The 17,150-nt window shown below is 42.9% G+C and overlaps 1 protein-coding gene across 2 annotated transcripts in view; it reads right to left on the bottom strand.

Moving 5' to 3' along the window:
• The window catches only part of LOC135494175 (inositol 1,4,5-trisphosphate receptor type 2-like), a 102,255-nt gene that overhangs the window by 28,112 nt on the left and 56,993 nt on the right, over positions 1-17,150 (bottom strand). Inside the window, exons 18-38 of one of the 2 annotated variants that reach the window (XM_064782016.1) lie at positions 15,656-15,772; positions 14,174-14,251; positions 13,272-13,404; positions 12,815-12,856; positions 11,728-11,837; positions 11,035-11,281; positions 10,013-10,072; positions 8,383-8,482; positions 7,746-7,800; positions 7,309-7,421; positions 7,114-7,201; positions 6,605-6,712; positions 5,815-5,951; positions 5,453-5,520; positions 4,704-4,921; positions 3,764-4,002; positions 3,178-3,262; positions 2,354-2,541; positions 1,819-1,932; positions 1,009-1,093; positions 571-762 (exon numbers count right to left, since the gene is read on the bottom strand). In XM_064782016.1, coding sequence (XP_064638086.1) covers positions 571-762; positions 1,009-1,093; positions 1,819-1,932; positions 2,354-2,541; positions 3,178-3,262; positions 3,764-4,002; positions 4,704-4,921; positions 5,453-5,520; positions 5,815-5,951; positions 6,605-6,712; positions 7,114-7,201; positions 7,309-7,421; positions 7,746-7,800; positions 8,383-8,482; positions 10,013-10,072; positions 11,035-11,281; positions 11,728-11,837; positions 12,815-12,856; positions 13,272-13,404; positions 14,174-14,251; positions 15,656-15,772 — 2,577 coding nt within the window. The remainder of the gene's footprint in view (positions 1-570; positions 763-1,008; positions 1,094-1,818; positions 1,933-2,353; positions 2,542-3,177; positions 3,263-3,763; positions 4,003-4,703; positions 4,922-5,452; positions 5,521-5,814; positions 5,952-6,604; positions 6,713-7,113; positions 7,202-7,308; positions 7,422-7,745; positions 7,801-8,382; positions 8,483-10,012; positions 10,073-11,034; positions 11,282-11,727; positions 11,838-12,814; positions 12,857-13,271; positions 13,405-14,173; positions 14,252-15,655; positions 15,773-17,150) is intronic. The other variant, XM_064782017.1, reaches the window with a different exon arrangement.

The following is a 17,150-nucleotide window of genomic DNA, read 5'->3' as shown; positions in this document are numbered from 1 at the left end:
ACTAATTGTTGCGCGTGTCCCTGGCGCTGGACTGAAATCATCAATTCTGAACCGGCCTCGATGTTTTGTGTCCGAAACCTTACAGAACAAAAATCCACAATTCAAAAGTATTTCGCAAACACAAGTTAAATGTGCTCATAATGAAATGAAAATTGATCGAGACTAAAACAGACAGAGACTTCGCATTTATATGACATTAGCATGGCATCGCAACTTCGACAGTATAGCACAGATGGTTACACTGGGGCAGGAGCTATTTGGTAAATTTTTCGGGGCAGGGCGGGTGAAGAGGAGGGCAGGTTGCAAATCAAAAACATTTTTTGAGGCAGGGTGATGCGCCCGTCTGGAAATGCCAAACAAAGGGTCTGCGTTACGTCCTCGGAATCATATTTTTTGCTCATGAAGTGAAAACATGTTCTCGCAAAAATGCGTCATTGCTTCTTCCCCGACACGCGCCAAGAATGATGACATGGATATTAGTGGTGAGATCATCAGATGATAAATCTGCTATGATAGTATATATCAAACAGATGGCTTTAAAACTTGACAGGGCTGATGGAAAATACTTACTCTGGCTGGAAGTGTGGACTGTGGTACCACAGACAACGCGCAGCTGACAAGAGTCCTCATGTGGGTGGGATTACTGATGAGGAAGCCGATAGCCTCGGAGAACACCATCAGCGCATGGGCAAATTTATCCACGATCGGCGATTCTTCGGGATAGAGCTCTTTGTCGACGGAGTAGAACTTCCTAAAGAACACCTGGAGCAAGAAATAGTGCCTGTCAGAAAGATGTCAGAGGTATTTGGGTACACGACTGAAGAAGCAGCTGTGGACTAGTGGCTTGAACTCTGGGCTCACAGTAAAGAGGTCTCTCTGGTTTGAACTTCAGTGATTAAAGACTACTAACCCCAACTTCAAATTTTGACTTGGAAATTTCAGCTTCCAACTTTTGATTTAGCTCACAGATCTCTGTGAGGGATGTAACAACTGTAAACATCATCTTACCTGTAGAAATGGCATGACTCCATCAAACATGTAGTGAAGGTTTGACCGCATCTTCTCAGCCAGGTTCTCGGGGTCAGCTACTTGACTGGAATAGATCAATCGAAAATAGAACATCAGACGACTTTTGTATCTAGGACAGCACACAATGAGGCCAGGAACATACCGAGATGTGTCTGCAGAAGGTAGTCTCCTAAACTCTTCACCACTTGGACAGCTTGTTCAATGAACACATGAATGAGAGATGAAAGTCCCCTACATGATAGGCAAGGGCTACTACAAATAATGCAGCCCACTCCTGCTACCCAGCCATCGAGTTAATTCCACCTCTTCTCAAAAGAGCCCTTCTCTTGGCCTGAGGTCAGAAAATTCTCCTTCTTCAGGGTTTGCTCAGCACTTAGAGGTGATAATCTTCAGGGAATATCTCTCCTCAAACGCAGGACCTTTTTTATGGGCCAATTTGGTTTATTGGCCTGGTGACTCCATCAGAGGTAAAGTCCACGCAAGCATTGGCTACTCATGTTTCTCACTTGGTGGGGACTTTTGCTTGCCCTCGCATGGACACCAGATACAAGGAACCTCGGTTTCAAGTCTCATTCGAAGGACTGTGAAAAGCCAGGAATTTTTGCTCCTTGAAAAACATATGGATTCATCCAGAAATACAATCCTGGGTTCTCCCCAGTATCGCACCCAAGCACTTTATTGTGGTGAGCCTGAGCAGTGTTAACCACTTAAGGCTATGAGGCTCCTTGGTGTGGCGAGCAATATCGTTTGAGTTTGATTTTTTTTTTTTTCAGGAGAATGTATGCGTACCTTATGGACGGTGGTTTAATCAACAGCTGTTCAATGCTGTCCTTCTGCTCAATGATATACACAGTCAATGCATTCACTTCTGTCACAAGATGGGCAAGGTATTCCCAGGTGGCGCTGAAAATAAACATTAACGAATCAGGAACGCAAACAGAAGATTGCCCAAAAGAACCCAACAGCCGAATTTCGTAAGATTCTCATCAGTGCTATATGTGAACAGCTTGCACCATGTAGAAACTAGAACATGGATGGTCCGAGTGTGTCACTCGGGGATAAACCAAGCATGTTTCCGCACAAAGGAGTTTCATGGCTTGAGATCAAAGGTCAAGAAAAACCCTAATGTGACTAATCGTCTACTGCTGGTGGGGTGCAGGCAATTTTACAAATCGCCTAGTGTTGATGCTCAGCTCAGTAGTGAGACACTACGAATATTTATATCTGCATTGCATTCATTCATATTGCGAAAACCAGAGCCACATTCAATGATCCGAGTTCATTTTTATTTTCTTTCAATATTTTTGAAAACGAATTTTGTTACCTTTCATGGGGCAACTCTGCAGCTCCACTCTCTATGATGCTCCCGGCGGTATTCATGTACGCCCACAGCAGATACTTCAGGAAGGGACTCTTCAGGTTGTTGTCGATGTTCGGATGGTTCAGCACCCAGAACAGGTCGTCGATCTTGATGAACTTCTGGCACAGAGACTCGATGAAGCGATTCTCACCCTGGAAGAGGTGGAGTAAATTTGAACAATATCAAAGAAGAGGATAGGCCTGCAATGGGAGCAGCTTGCTATTGCTTTGAAGAGAGAAAGTTATCTGTTTCCATTAATGCACCGTTAGACCATGTGGCCAAACTCTCGGTGTACCAGATGGGCAGTTCTTGAACTCATGCTCTGATGCGTAACGCATTAGAGCATGAGCTCAAGAACTGCACCTTCCCGACTTGACCCTGGTCATCCTCGTGAAGTAAGCTTTTAGTCTGCAGTGGCCTGCCCAAGAAGAAAAGTGGCAGTCGTCCCTCTTCTGTTCATGTCTAGGAGAGTGCTGCTCTCAAGGTCCCCTCTTCTCTCTTGCCAGGTTTTTTGTGAGTCAGTTTCACGAACGTGTTTACCTTCCTGGAAGAGGTACATCATTCGGATACTTCCTGTTAACAACAATTCTGCTGTTCTTGGAGAGTTCGATAAGGCTAACCTTGAACATGTCAGGGAGAATGACACTTGCTAGTAGATGGCAGTGAAAGTGAATGGGGAGCCACTGGCATCCATCATTCATAGGTCAAAATGTTTGGTAATCGGGGCAACAATTGTGGTGTCCGGAGCAAACTGAAAACTCGGTTAATTGTCATATATTTCGACCTACCTCAGCACATGTGGCAAGCAGATCGACCAAACACACCATGTATCTCAGATGAGCAGCACCATATTCATTGCACAATATCTTTTCCCTGCAAAGATGAAAGGATAGTATGACAAGGTGGCCATACTACCACACTTGATAGTCTACTTATGAGGAGCCTCATTGCCTAGTGGTCAAAATAGTAGTTTACCATGCAAAAGAGCCCAGGTTTGATCCTGGGGAGAGCCAAGAATTGTATTTCTGGTCCAACCAGCATGGCTTTCAAGGAACGAAAATTCCTGCACATCCTGGCTCTTCACAAAATGTTTGAGGCTCATTTTGAGATGAAAATTTTATAAGTGTCTGCCGAATGAGACTAAGAAACTTTGCTCCGTTGTATGTGAGTGACTATGCCAGATCAAGTAAAGATCCCACACAGGTGGACAGCCTACAGTGGCCTCTCTATACATGTACCTCCAGCAAAAATCAAATCTGGTTACGACACTGGTAGGGATGATAAGATTCTCGTTAGCGTAACCCTTGATAGGAGGTTATTTTACATGCCATATTTAAAAGGCTTGCCTACATGTGTATATACAAATGCACTTACTTCATTTCGCGTGGCTGGTCTATCACATATGCCACCTGGTGGTAGTTGTGCATAATATATTTGATAACATACATCTGGTTACGTTTCAGTGGTAAGTCGAGGTCCTCGACCTTGACCAGCGTCCTCAGCAGTTCCAGGAGGGCCGGTGCTTTCTCGCGCTGCTCCGCGGCAAGTTTGACGATTCGTTCGATCATCTGGGGCTGGATCTTTAGGCACAGACTCTCACTGCCGATGAAGGCCTGAAATGGGGAATCAACCGATGATATTAACACTGCTTCTGAGAAATTGGAAACTCCCCTCACCGAAAAGCAGTGTGGTGTCAGTCAGGATTCAGTCAGGTTGCAGTGTTACTACATTTTTATGGCAGTGTTGAAATCAGTGGAAAGCAGTCATTGAACCAAAGAATTCTACTTGATTTTCCCTTACATCTGATCATGGGCTAAAGTATCTTAAAGTGGGACTATATAGGCAGGAGCAGAGGGGCTAATTTGGCCATCTTCAGGTGACTAATATGCACAGAAAGGGCACTCAGGGTCATGTTTGATTCACCACTAAATATATTTCTCGTACAAGCATGAATAATTTTGCCGACTTTGAGATGGGAGAGATCCCTATTGGTGACTTCGTGCAACTTTATCTTGCCTGCCTAGCAGAGAGCTATAGTGTCCCTTTAAAGTAGAATCCCACGATCTGTGTGGATATTACCTTCCATGGATTGTACTCCTGTGTATAGTACATGTACAAGATTTATATACTAACCAACCAGGGCCAGGTTAGTCTAGCTAAGATAAAGGTTGTTTAGCAGCCAAACAACTGTTAGCAGATAGCAGTGCTTTGAACTAGTTGACATTTAGGGAACTCGAGAGTCTTCGTCTTTGAAAGTGTTGTATTTTTTTTCAGGACGATTATGAGAACGCCTCTCATTACTTGGCAGACTTACCTGTCTCAAGCAGAGTGAAAGCTCCTGCTCCACACCTTTGATATTCATCAGCATGTCGAGACGTTCATATGTGCGCTTCTGCACGTGGTCGTTCCCATTGGCCAGGAACATCAGGCAGCGGAGCGCCTTCTTCACCACATCGCGGACCTCGGGTTTCTCCTGGGTGAGGTCGCAGTGGTTGTGTTGGGCAAGAAGGTCAAATATCACAGAAAGAATACCTGGAAGATATATGCGGCAGATTCATGAACGCCTGGGAATTCAATGATCGAGCAGCCTATTTGCCTATGTGTCACTGTCGGCTACCATGCAATTGTGCTTGGGTTGATCCCAGGAAGGGGGATCAGTGGCAGAGTGGTTAAGAGCGCCGGGCTTATAAACAGGAGGTCGTAGGTACGACACTCAGTCCTTTGAATGAGACTAGGAGCCGAGGTTCCTTGTATCTGGTATCTATGCTAGGGCAAGCAACAATCCCAGCAACAGATAAACATGAGTAGCGAGCCTCGACTCTCCCTCTGGCCAAAGAGTCACTAGGCCAATTAAGCCAAGTGGTGCCAAACCGGAGTGGGGTGTTAAAACGCTAATTCCGCCTTGGAGAAAGAATGCTCCCTGGAGAATAATATTTCCAATGTCTGAGTGTACGTGTAGAAGAAGTAAAAACAGAAGGAGGTTTATTTATTTCTTGGACTTGTAAGTAAGTTACAAGGTACTAGCAGGAGAGACACTAGCAACTAGTGACAAATGTAACTCACCATGGTTTATAAGAATGGTTTGGTTCATCGGATGGGGGCGGTCCTTTTTGTTCTTAAGGTGACAAAATCTGAAATGACATAAAATGTTATTTTGTGGTTAAAGAGATGTATAATTTATCCAAAAGTTTGACACAATCCACAGCAGCAATTCTTTGCCATGTTTAACACTTTAGCGGTGCAATGACGTTAATCAACGTCAAATGCATTTAGGCCTTCGAGGAGCAATGACGTTAATCAACGTCAAATGCATTTAGGCCTTCGAGGAGCAACAACCTTAAAATTGACGTCACTTTTTTCGACTTGGGGTAATGGTTTTCAAACCTACTTGTAATAGACTGAAATAAATACAAGAAATAACTCACTCGGCAAGTTTATCAAAGATGTCATCCATCTGTTGGGCTTGCTCCTCATTCAGTCTCGCCTTAGTCAGTCGCCGTAATACTGGGATGTTCTTCTGGGCTTCCTTGTAGACGGACTTGGACTCTTCAGTTATCAGCACCTGAAATAGATGGGAGAATGTCAAGTTAAGGTGGAAGATAAACACAAATAAAGATACATGAAAAAAACTGTCAACTTTTGGCAGAAGTTTGTGTAGACTTAAACACTTTGTTAGGTTGACTCTATGAACCATGGTCTTTTAGGTGACTGATGTGCAGGAGTGTAGTGATCTCTTACGGTGGTATTGCGACTTCTCAGGCAACGTATCAAAGTGTTATCCACTGATTTTTGATTGGTTACTTACCTAAGTCTGCTGAGGCTGATGAAATGAGCTCACGTTAACATCAGTTTGCGCCCTTGAACACGGCAGGCATTCCAGCCGTAATTCAATTTGTTCTACTAAACTGTACACAGACAGAGGCCCTGGCTCTGCAGTGTATTTTGCAATGTAATGCCCATGTTTGGGGTCCGTATTTTTATAATAGCTGTTTGGAGGTTGGCTTCTATTTTTAGCGATGATCTGCCGATGATCACATGCATGCACTGTGTTCTTTTCAAATCGACCAATCACTAAATGTATGGTGATGTGTCACGTCAGAATATAGTAAAGTTAAATTTTGTTTACTTTTGCTTTTGGGGGAATGAAACGCCACCATTCGAGGGCAATGCCCATTACTTTTGTAAGAGGGATGGGCTTGTCGATCTTAGACTTACCTGGCTATGGACAGCCCTTCGGAAGAGATGTGCCCGCGCACTGTAATACTTGTTCATCAAGCCGACAGATTTTGTCACCATTTCGTCGTATTTATAGTTCGACAAATCCTGAAATATGAAAGTTTCGAATTCATCATCAATCATCATTTTCTGCATTGTAACCCTATTGGATTTTCGCTTAAGGTGTGGGTCCACTATAGGCTACTGTCCACCTGCATGGGATCTCTCACTTACCCTAGCATCAACACTCCGTTACAAGGGACAAGGGCCTTTAGTCTGAATCAACAGACTCTCAGTAACAAATCTCAGGTCGAGCCAAAAACTTGTGGTAAATTTTAGTTCCTTGAAAGATGCCAGTTCTTCCGAAACTACAATCCTGTATTCTCCCCAGGATCAAAGCCAACTCCTATTGAGTGACAGCCAGCAGCAGGGAACCACTGGGCTATGAGACTCCTCTCAGGACTCATGACTCGAAAGTGAATAAGGACCAAAAAATACTATGAACTCACCATGAGAATGTCAGTGATCTGCTCAGCATCAAAGTAGGAGACTTTGTCAAACAGGTCTTCAAGCTTTTTCAACGCTTTCCTACAGGTCCTGAAAAATGAAGTAAACTCTGCAGTATCTATCGTCAAAACACCACCTCATTTTCGTTCTCGTATCGAAAATCGTAACCTCTCTATTTAACAATACAGGGCACTTACATTTGTTCTTTTGTTTGTTCGAACGTCTCGTACAACATCCCGCTGAGTGAGCCGCCATGACGCTGCTTCATGCGCGCTTTACGCTCGACATACTTGAACATGGACACGAAGCCCTGAAGAATGAGACGAATCTAGATACAGAATGGAGACCCTTACTATAAAAAAACCCCTTAACTGAAAACTTACAGGGCCATTGTACGGTATAACCTCTCTATTAAGGACACCCTCGGGACTGACAAATGCTGTCCCTAAGAGAGAGGTGTCCTGATTAGAGAGGTCAAATTTTATGGAAAAAAATTATTCAATTTGGACACCCCTGGCCAGAGAAACCATATAAAACACATTTGAGTAGCTGGGGACATCTGATGTTGTCTGGTGGAACTAAAATTTAGGTCGTACATGTACGATCTTGGCACTGAAAGAGTTAAAAAACCTACCTCGAGAGCAGAGTGGTATTGGAAGGTGAACAGCAGGTCCAGCACCTCCATTGCCCTGGAAAACAAAACCAATCGGGATATTTAGATCAAAGGCTGAGTCCCACAGCAGGACATATCCATCATCTGCATAACCACACAGGAGTTTCCCCATGATAGAAGCCCACATGTTTCTGGATTTCTGACAGACCAGCACCACAATTGACCCGATGGAGGCTGCCACCTTCGACGTGAGGACAAATCATCATAGTATTAAGTATTTACAACATATTTCAACAACTTTCCTGTGGTTTTCAATTTTGGCAACCGGATCAACGCACATAGGGTATATGATAAAGGCATTGAACACAGCTGGGAATCTTGCATCTTTAAAAGGACAATATAGGCAGCAGCTAGGCAGGCAAGATAAAGTTACACAAAGTCACCAATAGGGGTCTCTCACATCTCACAGTACGTAGAAATGATTCACGCTTGTACGAGGAATGTATTAAGTGCTGAATCTGACATGGCAAAGGGCCCTTACTGTGTATACTAGTCACTTGAAGATGGCCAAATCAGCCCCTCTGCTCCTGCCTATAGTCCCCCTTTCAAGCAACCAATTTCAAATTCTGCAACATTTTAATCAATTTTAGATACATACTGTAGTTTGACCTCGACGATGGCCCTGGCTTCAGGTGACGGCTCATAACGTTCGACGGTCTGGAAATGCTTCAACAGTTCTTCCGTCTCCTTTGATTTGCCTGAAAATACATTTGGACAGTCAGACATGAGTCATACGAGCGAGTCTAAATGCACATGAAATGTTTTAATGGTCATTTTCGACGTAGATATTTGTGCCGCAGTAGAATCTCGTAGAATATTAGACCACCCTCTATTACGGAAGCAGGACAATTACCCCCCCCCCCGGACATGTACCCCCGGACATGAACCCCCGGACATGAACCCCCGGACATGAACCCCCGGACATGAACCCCCGGACATGAACCCCCGGACATGAACCCCCGGACATGAACCCCGGAGGTTTACCCATGGACAATAACCCCCCAGACTTTTACCTCCTCAGACTTTTACCCCCAGACTCCTACCCCCTGGACATTAACCCCCAAACATTTACCCCTGGATATTAACCCCCAGACGTTTACCCCTGGACATTTACCCCCAGACATCTCCCCTGAACATTAACTCCCCAGATTCCTCCCCCTGGAGTCTGGAGGGTTAATGGTTAAACTTCCGGTTACCCTCAGAAGTTTACCCCCTGGACAATAACCCCCAGACATTTACCCCAGACGTTTACCCCCAGACTTCTACCCCCTTGACATTAACCCCCCAGATGTTTACCCCCTGGACATTTACCCCCAAGACTTTTACCCCCTGGACAATTAGGAGTTTTTGGATACCGGAAACACAAGTTTTTCACTCGTCAGTCGTACCAAATCAGTAAAAAAACATAATTTTTCAACTGGGAAATACATCATCATGCACATGTCTGCAAAAAAAGGAGAGGACTCTTCTTCATCTTCTCGCATGCAAAAGGGGAGGATTTTTTCATTGTGCGCGCAATAGCACTAGTAGATCCTCTTTGTTAAGGATGTAAATGTCCTAGACCCAAAACGGAGGCAGGAAAATTACTCCCTGGACAAGACCCATTCAAAACACAGGCAATTATCTCATGCGGGCACCCAGAAGCATATTTTGTAAAACCCACGGGCAAACAAGGTGTAAGCTATGTCAGCAACATTGGAGAGGAGGAAGGATATGTCAAGCAAGTTTTCAGCAAACGCCAGGCACCTGCACCATGACTATTAAAAAGGGAACAGGATTTTACAGTCAGTTTGGCTCAGGTTGAATTCTTGCCAATGCCTTACACTGCAGACGAACAACTCCACATGTTACTTTTTTTCCACTAATTTGAAAGGAAAACGAGTATAATGATACAAGCAACTCAATTTATCAGCCAAGGGAAACTAGAAAGGTGATTATTTCAATGCATATACTGTGAATACAACACTGGTTGGGACAGCTCTGTGTTTTCTCAATACATCTAGCTCTAAAACAGAACAAAATGACCAAAAGATTTTCACCGCAAAGATTTTTTCAAAGCTAAGAAATTGACATGCGAACTATTCTACAGGTGAAATATTTGGCAAGCAATTGGCTTATGTGGGAAAATTGGTAATGAAAAGGTTGGGAGATTGTGACTGGGAGGCAGCCAGAGGAGACTGAGGAAGATGGCAAACTAGATTTCCAGGAAACTTGATTTTTATAGTTACCAAATTTGTGGACTTCCTGAATGACCATTGAGAGGCCGACTTGCATGAAATTGGGGGAACCTAACAAGGACAAGAAAACTCTATATGTATATCCAATTTGATAGAAAACTGCAATTTTCAAACAAAATTTCACAAAAAAATCGACCTTGCCTTGGGTTAATTCCAACAGTGGTAAAACAATATTTTCTAGAGGAATAGCTGGCCTGGGGAACATTTTGGCGGAAAAGAGGCAAGAGGAACCCCTTAGCCTGCTACAGAGAACACCATGTGCACGAAGCCTCAAGGTTCCCAATCTAGACAGAACTCTGACAGTGTTCAAACCCTTCCAATACATAATTTCAAAAAGCTTCAGCAAAAAAAGTGTAGACTTTGCAGTAGGTAAATTTGATGAGCGCTAAATCAATAGTTTGCTGGAGGAGTGGCTGGCCAGGAAAGCATTTTTTACGGGAACACGCACAGGGCACCATTCGGGCTGCTACGGACAACACTGGTGTACACGAAGCCTCAAGGTTCCCAATCTAGACAGAACACTGACAGTGTTTCATTACATACTGTGAGAACCTTATTTAGCTGGTGCATCTGTTTCACATAGCCCTATTTAACATACTCTTGCCCTTTGTAAAGGTGCCCTTTAACCACCTAATGCCGTAAGACGTGTATATACGTGAACTATATCTGAACTGCTCTGCCGCTAGACGTATATATACGTCAGCCATCCACATGTACTAAAACCCCTTTTCAAACAATTGTGGGGAATCCCCATCGTAGACTGTAACTGAGGAGGCTTTGTTCTTCACAAATACACCAGCTGGCAGCACTTGATTGATGGCCGCTGCAGAGACGAAAAATGATGTTTTCCCGAAATTAATTCCGGCAGAACGGTAAGGTAAGAACAATTGTATTGCGGCAGTGAGTGGTTAACCGGCTAAATAGTGCCTACACAGTATTGAGTATTTTACACAGCTAAAGTTATAGTAATTACAATATTTTACACAATTTACTAAATAAAGAATCATACTAACTCTTGGCAATGGAAACCGGTTTATCATTCCGGCCATCGAGCAGGTTTATCAGTGGCTGCATCAGCTGTCGAATGTCGTTGGAATCGCCATAGTAACCGTACTCGACCAAGAATTGCACCAAACGTAGCACCTGTGCGATGAGGAGATTGTGGCCAGGATGGGCGGCTATCATGCCTTTGTTTTCCTCGAGGAATGCGGTGATCCAATCACGGAGGGAGGGGAACATCTCGCTCACTTCGGACTTCATCTGGAAACAGAATCGGAATTTACAATGTAAATGTCGTTTTTGAGAACTCATCCAACGGTTCAATGTGCATAAATTCATTTATTGATACGCTACAGGGTGGCCCAGAATTATTTTTCCCAGGTCGCACGATTTGGAGTATTTTACATTTTACATGTGGGCTTTACAATAACCTGTTTCCAAATCATGGGACACAGGGAAAATAATTCTGGGCCACCCTGTACAGTGAAACTGACCGGTTTATAGGTATTCAACTTAAAAGACTAGTACCAATCAAGTTAGACATAAAGAGGGGCATTTATAACCCAATTTACTGCAGAAGTGAAGACTTTAAACCAAATGGCTGTTTATTTTCCCTCTCATTTTATACCCCCTTTAAATGTAGCCGGGTGAGATGCAAAAACCTTGGTGGTCAAGATGATCACATGCAAGTAAAGTGATATGCTTACAGAATCAACATATTTCTTGATGGAGCCAACATTCCCCACATCCTCGTAGACAAAGGCCAAGCTGATGTGATCCGTGGCCGTGCGGTTCATTCCGATGTCAACGAACAGCCCTAGAAGAGAAAACAATCGTCAGACTTGATCAGCAGGACAGTTGTAACCAAAAATGCATCATCAATGACATTTTTTGGGTCATTGAAAACGATTGCAATATCTATTAACTATGGCGGCCAGCTAATGGATAAGATGAATAGCAACATATCAATTAAACATGATTTTAGGCTAGGCTAAGCTTGTTGAAAGGCAGTCAATATTTGAAAGCTCTTCATTTGAAGCTTTCAACTATAAGAAGAAGGCCAATTTTTTATCAGCTGCAGGGAGGCCAAATTTATTGGAACCTTTCGACCATTTAGAAGGTCAGTCATTAATCAGCTGCATTGGAGGAATGGAATGTTTATGCCAATGGAACAATTAACCTCATCTTTTGTCTAATTCATCAAAAAATCTTTGACCCTGTGACTATATAGATTAGATGTTGTGCAGGCTGGAGATGTTGTGTAAGCATGCAAGCAGGAGACACCTACATGTAATAGCATATTCAAAGTCTTATAAACCCAGTGTTTTGATCTTTTTTCCATCTGTGTCTAAAGAAAAATGCCTAAAAATGTGCAATTTCAACATGAAATTTCTAGTAGCACTCATCAGTATAAACAGATAACTCAATTGACTGAGCAGAAGTTTGGCTTTGAACATCGGCTCAAGTAGAACGATGTTTTGATTCAGCATGTCAGATGTCACCTAAATCGCGGGCGTCCACGGGCATTTGAAGGAAAAAGCTGCGAGTGTCCATGGGCATTTGGAGGGAAAAGCAGCAGGCGCCCACGCGTGTTTGGAGGGTAAAGGGCTACCGGGTAAATGTCTAACAGCACAACAACACTGATTTGCACAAACTACAAAGTGTTTCGGCAGTTTTTGGGTTAATAATTCTTTACGAAAGTTAGTTCACAAGTATTGCTTAGCAGGAAGCAGAATGTGAAATGTTAAAAGCTGGTCTTCACAGTTTAGTGTGAACTATGACAACTATATGTACCTCCAACATTATCCTCTCTATTCCTTACACCATGAACAAGTGCTGGAGAAAAGTTTAAAATTTCATCAATTCCACACACCATCAAAGGATTTATCTGTGCAAACATTTATCTGATCGTGAAATATGTAACAATAAAATGTCAATTTTTACAATCAATGTTAACGATCACCTTGATGTTGCAAATGGTTTTTACCATTCTTCTTCAGAAGTAAGATGTCAGACCGCTAGATGTCGTACAGGCCTGACTCTGATCTCACAAGTGACTTAGTCAGTAGATTGGGAACAAAAGCAAAGTTGTGGAGAGAGAGCCAACACCATTTACGAGATGGGTGAAGGATTTGGATTCGTATAAAACCACCAACATGAACCGAGACGAAGGGGCTGCAGACTAAGTCACGTGTGGGATCAGAGGCTGGCCAGTCCAAATCTACATTCTTGTCTATCTGACCACACCTACCGATGATGAGGCTGCAGTATTGAGCTCGCAAGGCCTCTGGCAGTAGCTCCTGCTTCATGCAGTAGAATGCCTGCTCCCATGTCAGCAGTTTCAACTCCTCTGTAATCTTCTCAATAGCTGACACATTGCCACCCTATAAAGGAATTCATCAAAATTAATGAAAGACGATAGTTTGACAAAAAACTTGAAGGGGAGTCTTTACGGAGCAGTAAAGTAGGCTAGATTAAGTTACATAGAGTCACCAATAGGGGTCTCCCAATCTCAACATCCAAATTATTCATGATTTTATGAGGTACCCAAGCAATGCTGAATTAATTGGTTTTATCAAGTGTGGATTAAAGAATCTATAATCTATAGTCGTAGTTCCACCTATCATAAAACCCCGTATTTTTTCAAGACCCGTGTCTTCGCCGTGTGTCAAAAAACCCGGGGTGCACTTGCACCTATCAGTGGTGTTAGATAATGGTTAATAGCCCCGGCGACAGGTGCGCTGTAGGTAGGGAGCTCTCCTGTGTTTCTTTCCCGTCGGAGGGGGATTTCGCATTCGCAATACCGAGGCAACTACACTGCGCCATCTGTCGCCGGATCGTAGAACTTGCAATTGCCGTGTCTATTCAGATTCCACCTATAAAAAAACCTGTGTTGAACACGGGTCTAAATTAGCCCCCGATTAGCCCCATCGAGCTCGATGGGGCTAATAGACACGGGGATTTGACACACGGGTCTATTTAGACACGGCAATTCATAGGTGTAAGCGCAAAAGACACGGGGATTTGATAGGTGGAAGTACGCAGTTGAGCAGGTCTTAGCTGCACAGATGGTTAACCATGACTAGTAACTGGTGACCTTTTGGCCAAAGAGCCTGGAGCAAAAAATATCTAAATCAGGAGAAAATTACTCACATAGCAAATTTTTCCCAGTAGATCTAACTGGTGTACTAAGAACTGGTAGTCTTCTTCACTGAATTCCTCTCGGGAATGCTAGAGGTTACGAAACGGTAAGATATATGAGATGGAAAAGTGGAGTTACGTATTTTAAACATTGCATGAAATATTTTATCAAAGTCAACCTATATGGCTCCAAAACAGGTGGTGATTTTCGGCTACCTCACGTTTTTTTCCATCACAAGGCACAGTCCTAATCACAATTGACATCCATTGTGCTTCGCGTCAGTGACACACGACGTATGCACTGAGTTGCGCGCCAATGACGCAGCAATGACACGCTTATCTCTATGTTTCACGTATATCACAGGCGACCTACGCATGACTGACGCGTGACCTACGTAATGGGTTGCGTGTCAATGACACGCCACTAACGCACCAATGACTCGATTTACTGGCGGTCAATTGTGATTTGGACTGTATGTTACCAGGCTCTACAATGCTTATAATGTACACAATGTATTACAAGACCACTCATTTAAGAAGACATGGGGATTTTTTTTCTCGCCAAGCACATAGTTTTTGTGTCACTTGCTCATCTGTGAAAATTTCATACCCATGTCTCTAGAAGTTTTTAAATCCACCGTGAAAGAAATTCTTTATGTAAAACAAGCAGAGGGAAATTTTGGGCCATGACGTAACGTAATATAACGTCGGACGTAACGTAACATAACGTCGAAAGCTAGTGTGACGTTGCCGATGGAAACCACCTGGTTCCCAAGACGGAGGAGATTTTGATAGTTAACATGACGGCAAAGGTTTGAGGTTTTTCGGCCTTGACTGCAAGCTCAACAACCATGTTCAATATTGTCACGATATCAGGGATAAGGGTCCACACATTATTGCCCGATTTCATTTCAGTGATGTAACGTCTTCAAAAACAACGGCAATTTCAATATCAACAACATCATATTTCGAAACAAAATGCAATGATTCAAAATCAAAATTACAACACTGACAATTGAGTATTCTTTGCATCATACAACATCAACTTAAAGCGAATTTCTACGAATGATTTGGAGATGATCCCTTACCATGTTTGCTGTAAACATGGTAAAGAAAAATAAGCGCATATCTTAAAGTTTTTGACAACATCTACATGTAATCTAACAACAACAAAACATCCAAAGGTCAAGCGACAACAACTAAGATAATAGAATGTCAAACCATTAAGGGTATTGAAGGTCAGAGTATGAAGACTTTATAGTGTCAAGGCCGTTTGGAAAAAAATTGCATTGAAATTAGATTTTCGGAAAGTCTTCCAAAACCAAGCATTTTTTCAAGCCGAGCATTCTACATGAACATCAGGGGTAACATTCACCAACTGATCTGCAGTCACATCAGAATTGCGTGATTGAACTTTAACCCTTGAAGCTTCAAGAAGACTAGGAAACTCTGAAACTAATCAGTTTTTTGGTTCGCCAAAACGTCTCAACTTACATCGCAGAACTCGTAAAGCAGATTCCAGGCATTCCCGCCATCAAGCGACACATAGATGATATCTCGGCGGGTTTCCCGACCAATGTTAAGGCCTAAATCAGTTAGAATGATACCACTCTGAAAGAGTTAGTGTATAGGTGGCGTTAATGCATGGATGAAGCGTTAGATAGAAGTTGTGGCACAGCCACTGTGTGTGTGTGTGTGTAATAGGTGGGGCTGGTTGGTGCATCTATTGGAGTGTGAGTATCCTGTCAACTGAAAGCATGAAATTATTACCAAGCAGTACCAGATCTTCAACTAGTTCAAGACAAGGATTGTCCCCTACCCACTTCATTCCACCTTCAGTATAGTGGCCCAAAATATACATTCTGATCGACGTCACGCATGATTTACAATTCTCCTTGTTTGTGCATATGACGCTCAACAGAGTCGGTGTGACTCGATCTCGCGATCGTTGTTGGTGTGACTTGGATACAACGAGTTTTTCTGGCCTATCTCGTGACTTGCTGGTTATTTCAGAATAAAACTTGGATATGACTGTTTCATAAAAACAGCCGTACATCATTGTTTAAGCATCATCATGTTATCCAGAGAAATCTCAACTGGGGGACGGTTTCTCGCATATTTTCCTAATGAAAGCATGCATGTTGAAGAGATGTTTACAAATTTGCTGTGACGTCATCAGATATCCATCTATATAAATAAAATTCATGCTCAATAACGTGGAACAAAATGACAGTGTAACAGCAGGGACAGGATTTTTGTGCACAGCCAACAACACTTAGGAACAGAATAGCATTTGAGTGTGCTACAATCAACAACACGCTGGTGCCATGGGTCGTGGATGGGTGTAAGGCCATCTAGAATAGAAAGAGTCCAGTTAAATATTAAGAGGTACATGTATCCTGTGAGGGGCGCATTAGGTGTCTCCTATGGCCATATCCGAGTTTACATGGAAGTCACATCGTCACGTTCTGTAGGTCACAAGTCACGTGACACGTGTGAAATAATACTCATTTCCAAACTGGGGATTACTAAGGTCTCAATCTGTTGCTTCGGAATTTTATTTCACACGAATTGTGAGATATGACGCATGAAATGGAACGTGACAATGTGACTTAATCTCTGTAAACCTCCATAGATTATCATGACAGGCAACAAAAGACACATGTTACCTCAAAAAAATCTTCGATGACATTGGATTGTTCCATTTGAAGTATGGCTTCCAAGTATTCTTCCATTGTTTGTCGGAGAGCCACCTAAAGCCTGTCTGCAGACATCTGTGTCAACGATCTCCGACAGAAGGCTGCCATAGACATCTGACTGATACATTGAGAGCAGACGTCCACATCTGCATGTGTAGTGTGTCATGTGTGTGGGGTTATAGTTTCTAATTTGTCAAGCATTACAAACAGGATCTGAGTTAGATTTTTTCTACTCTAAAATTACAAGCCAGTGTGTTGTGTTTACTTTCTGAAGCAAAACAAGGAGGCGA

This window comes from Lineus longissimus, chromosome 9 (genome assembly GCF_910592395.1).
Source record: "Lineus longissimus chromosome 9, tnLinLong1.2, whole genome shotgun sequence".
NCBI classification, from domain to species: domain Eukaryota; kingdom Metazoa; phylum Nemertea; class Pilidiophora; order Heteronemertea; family Lineidae; genus Lineus; species Lineus longissimus.
Note: the sequence above shows the minus strand (reverse complement) of the source record. Positions and strands in the feature narration are given on the sequence as shown.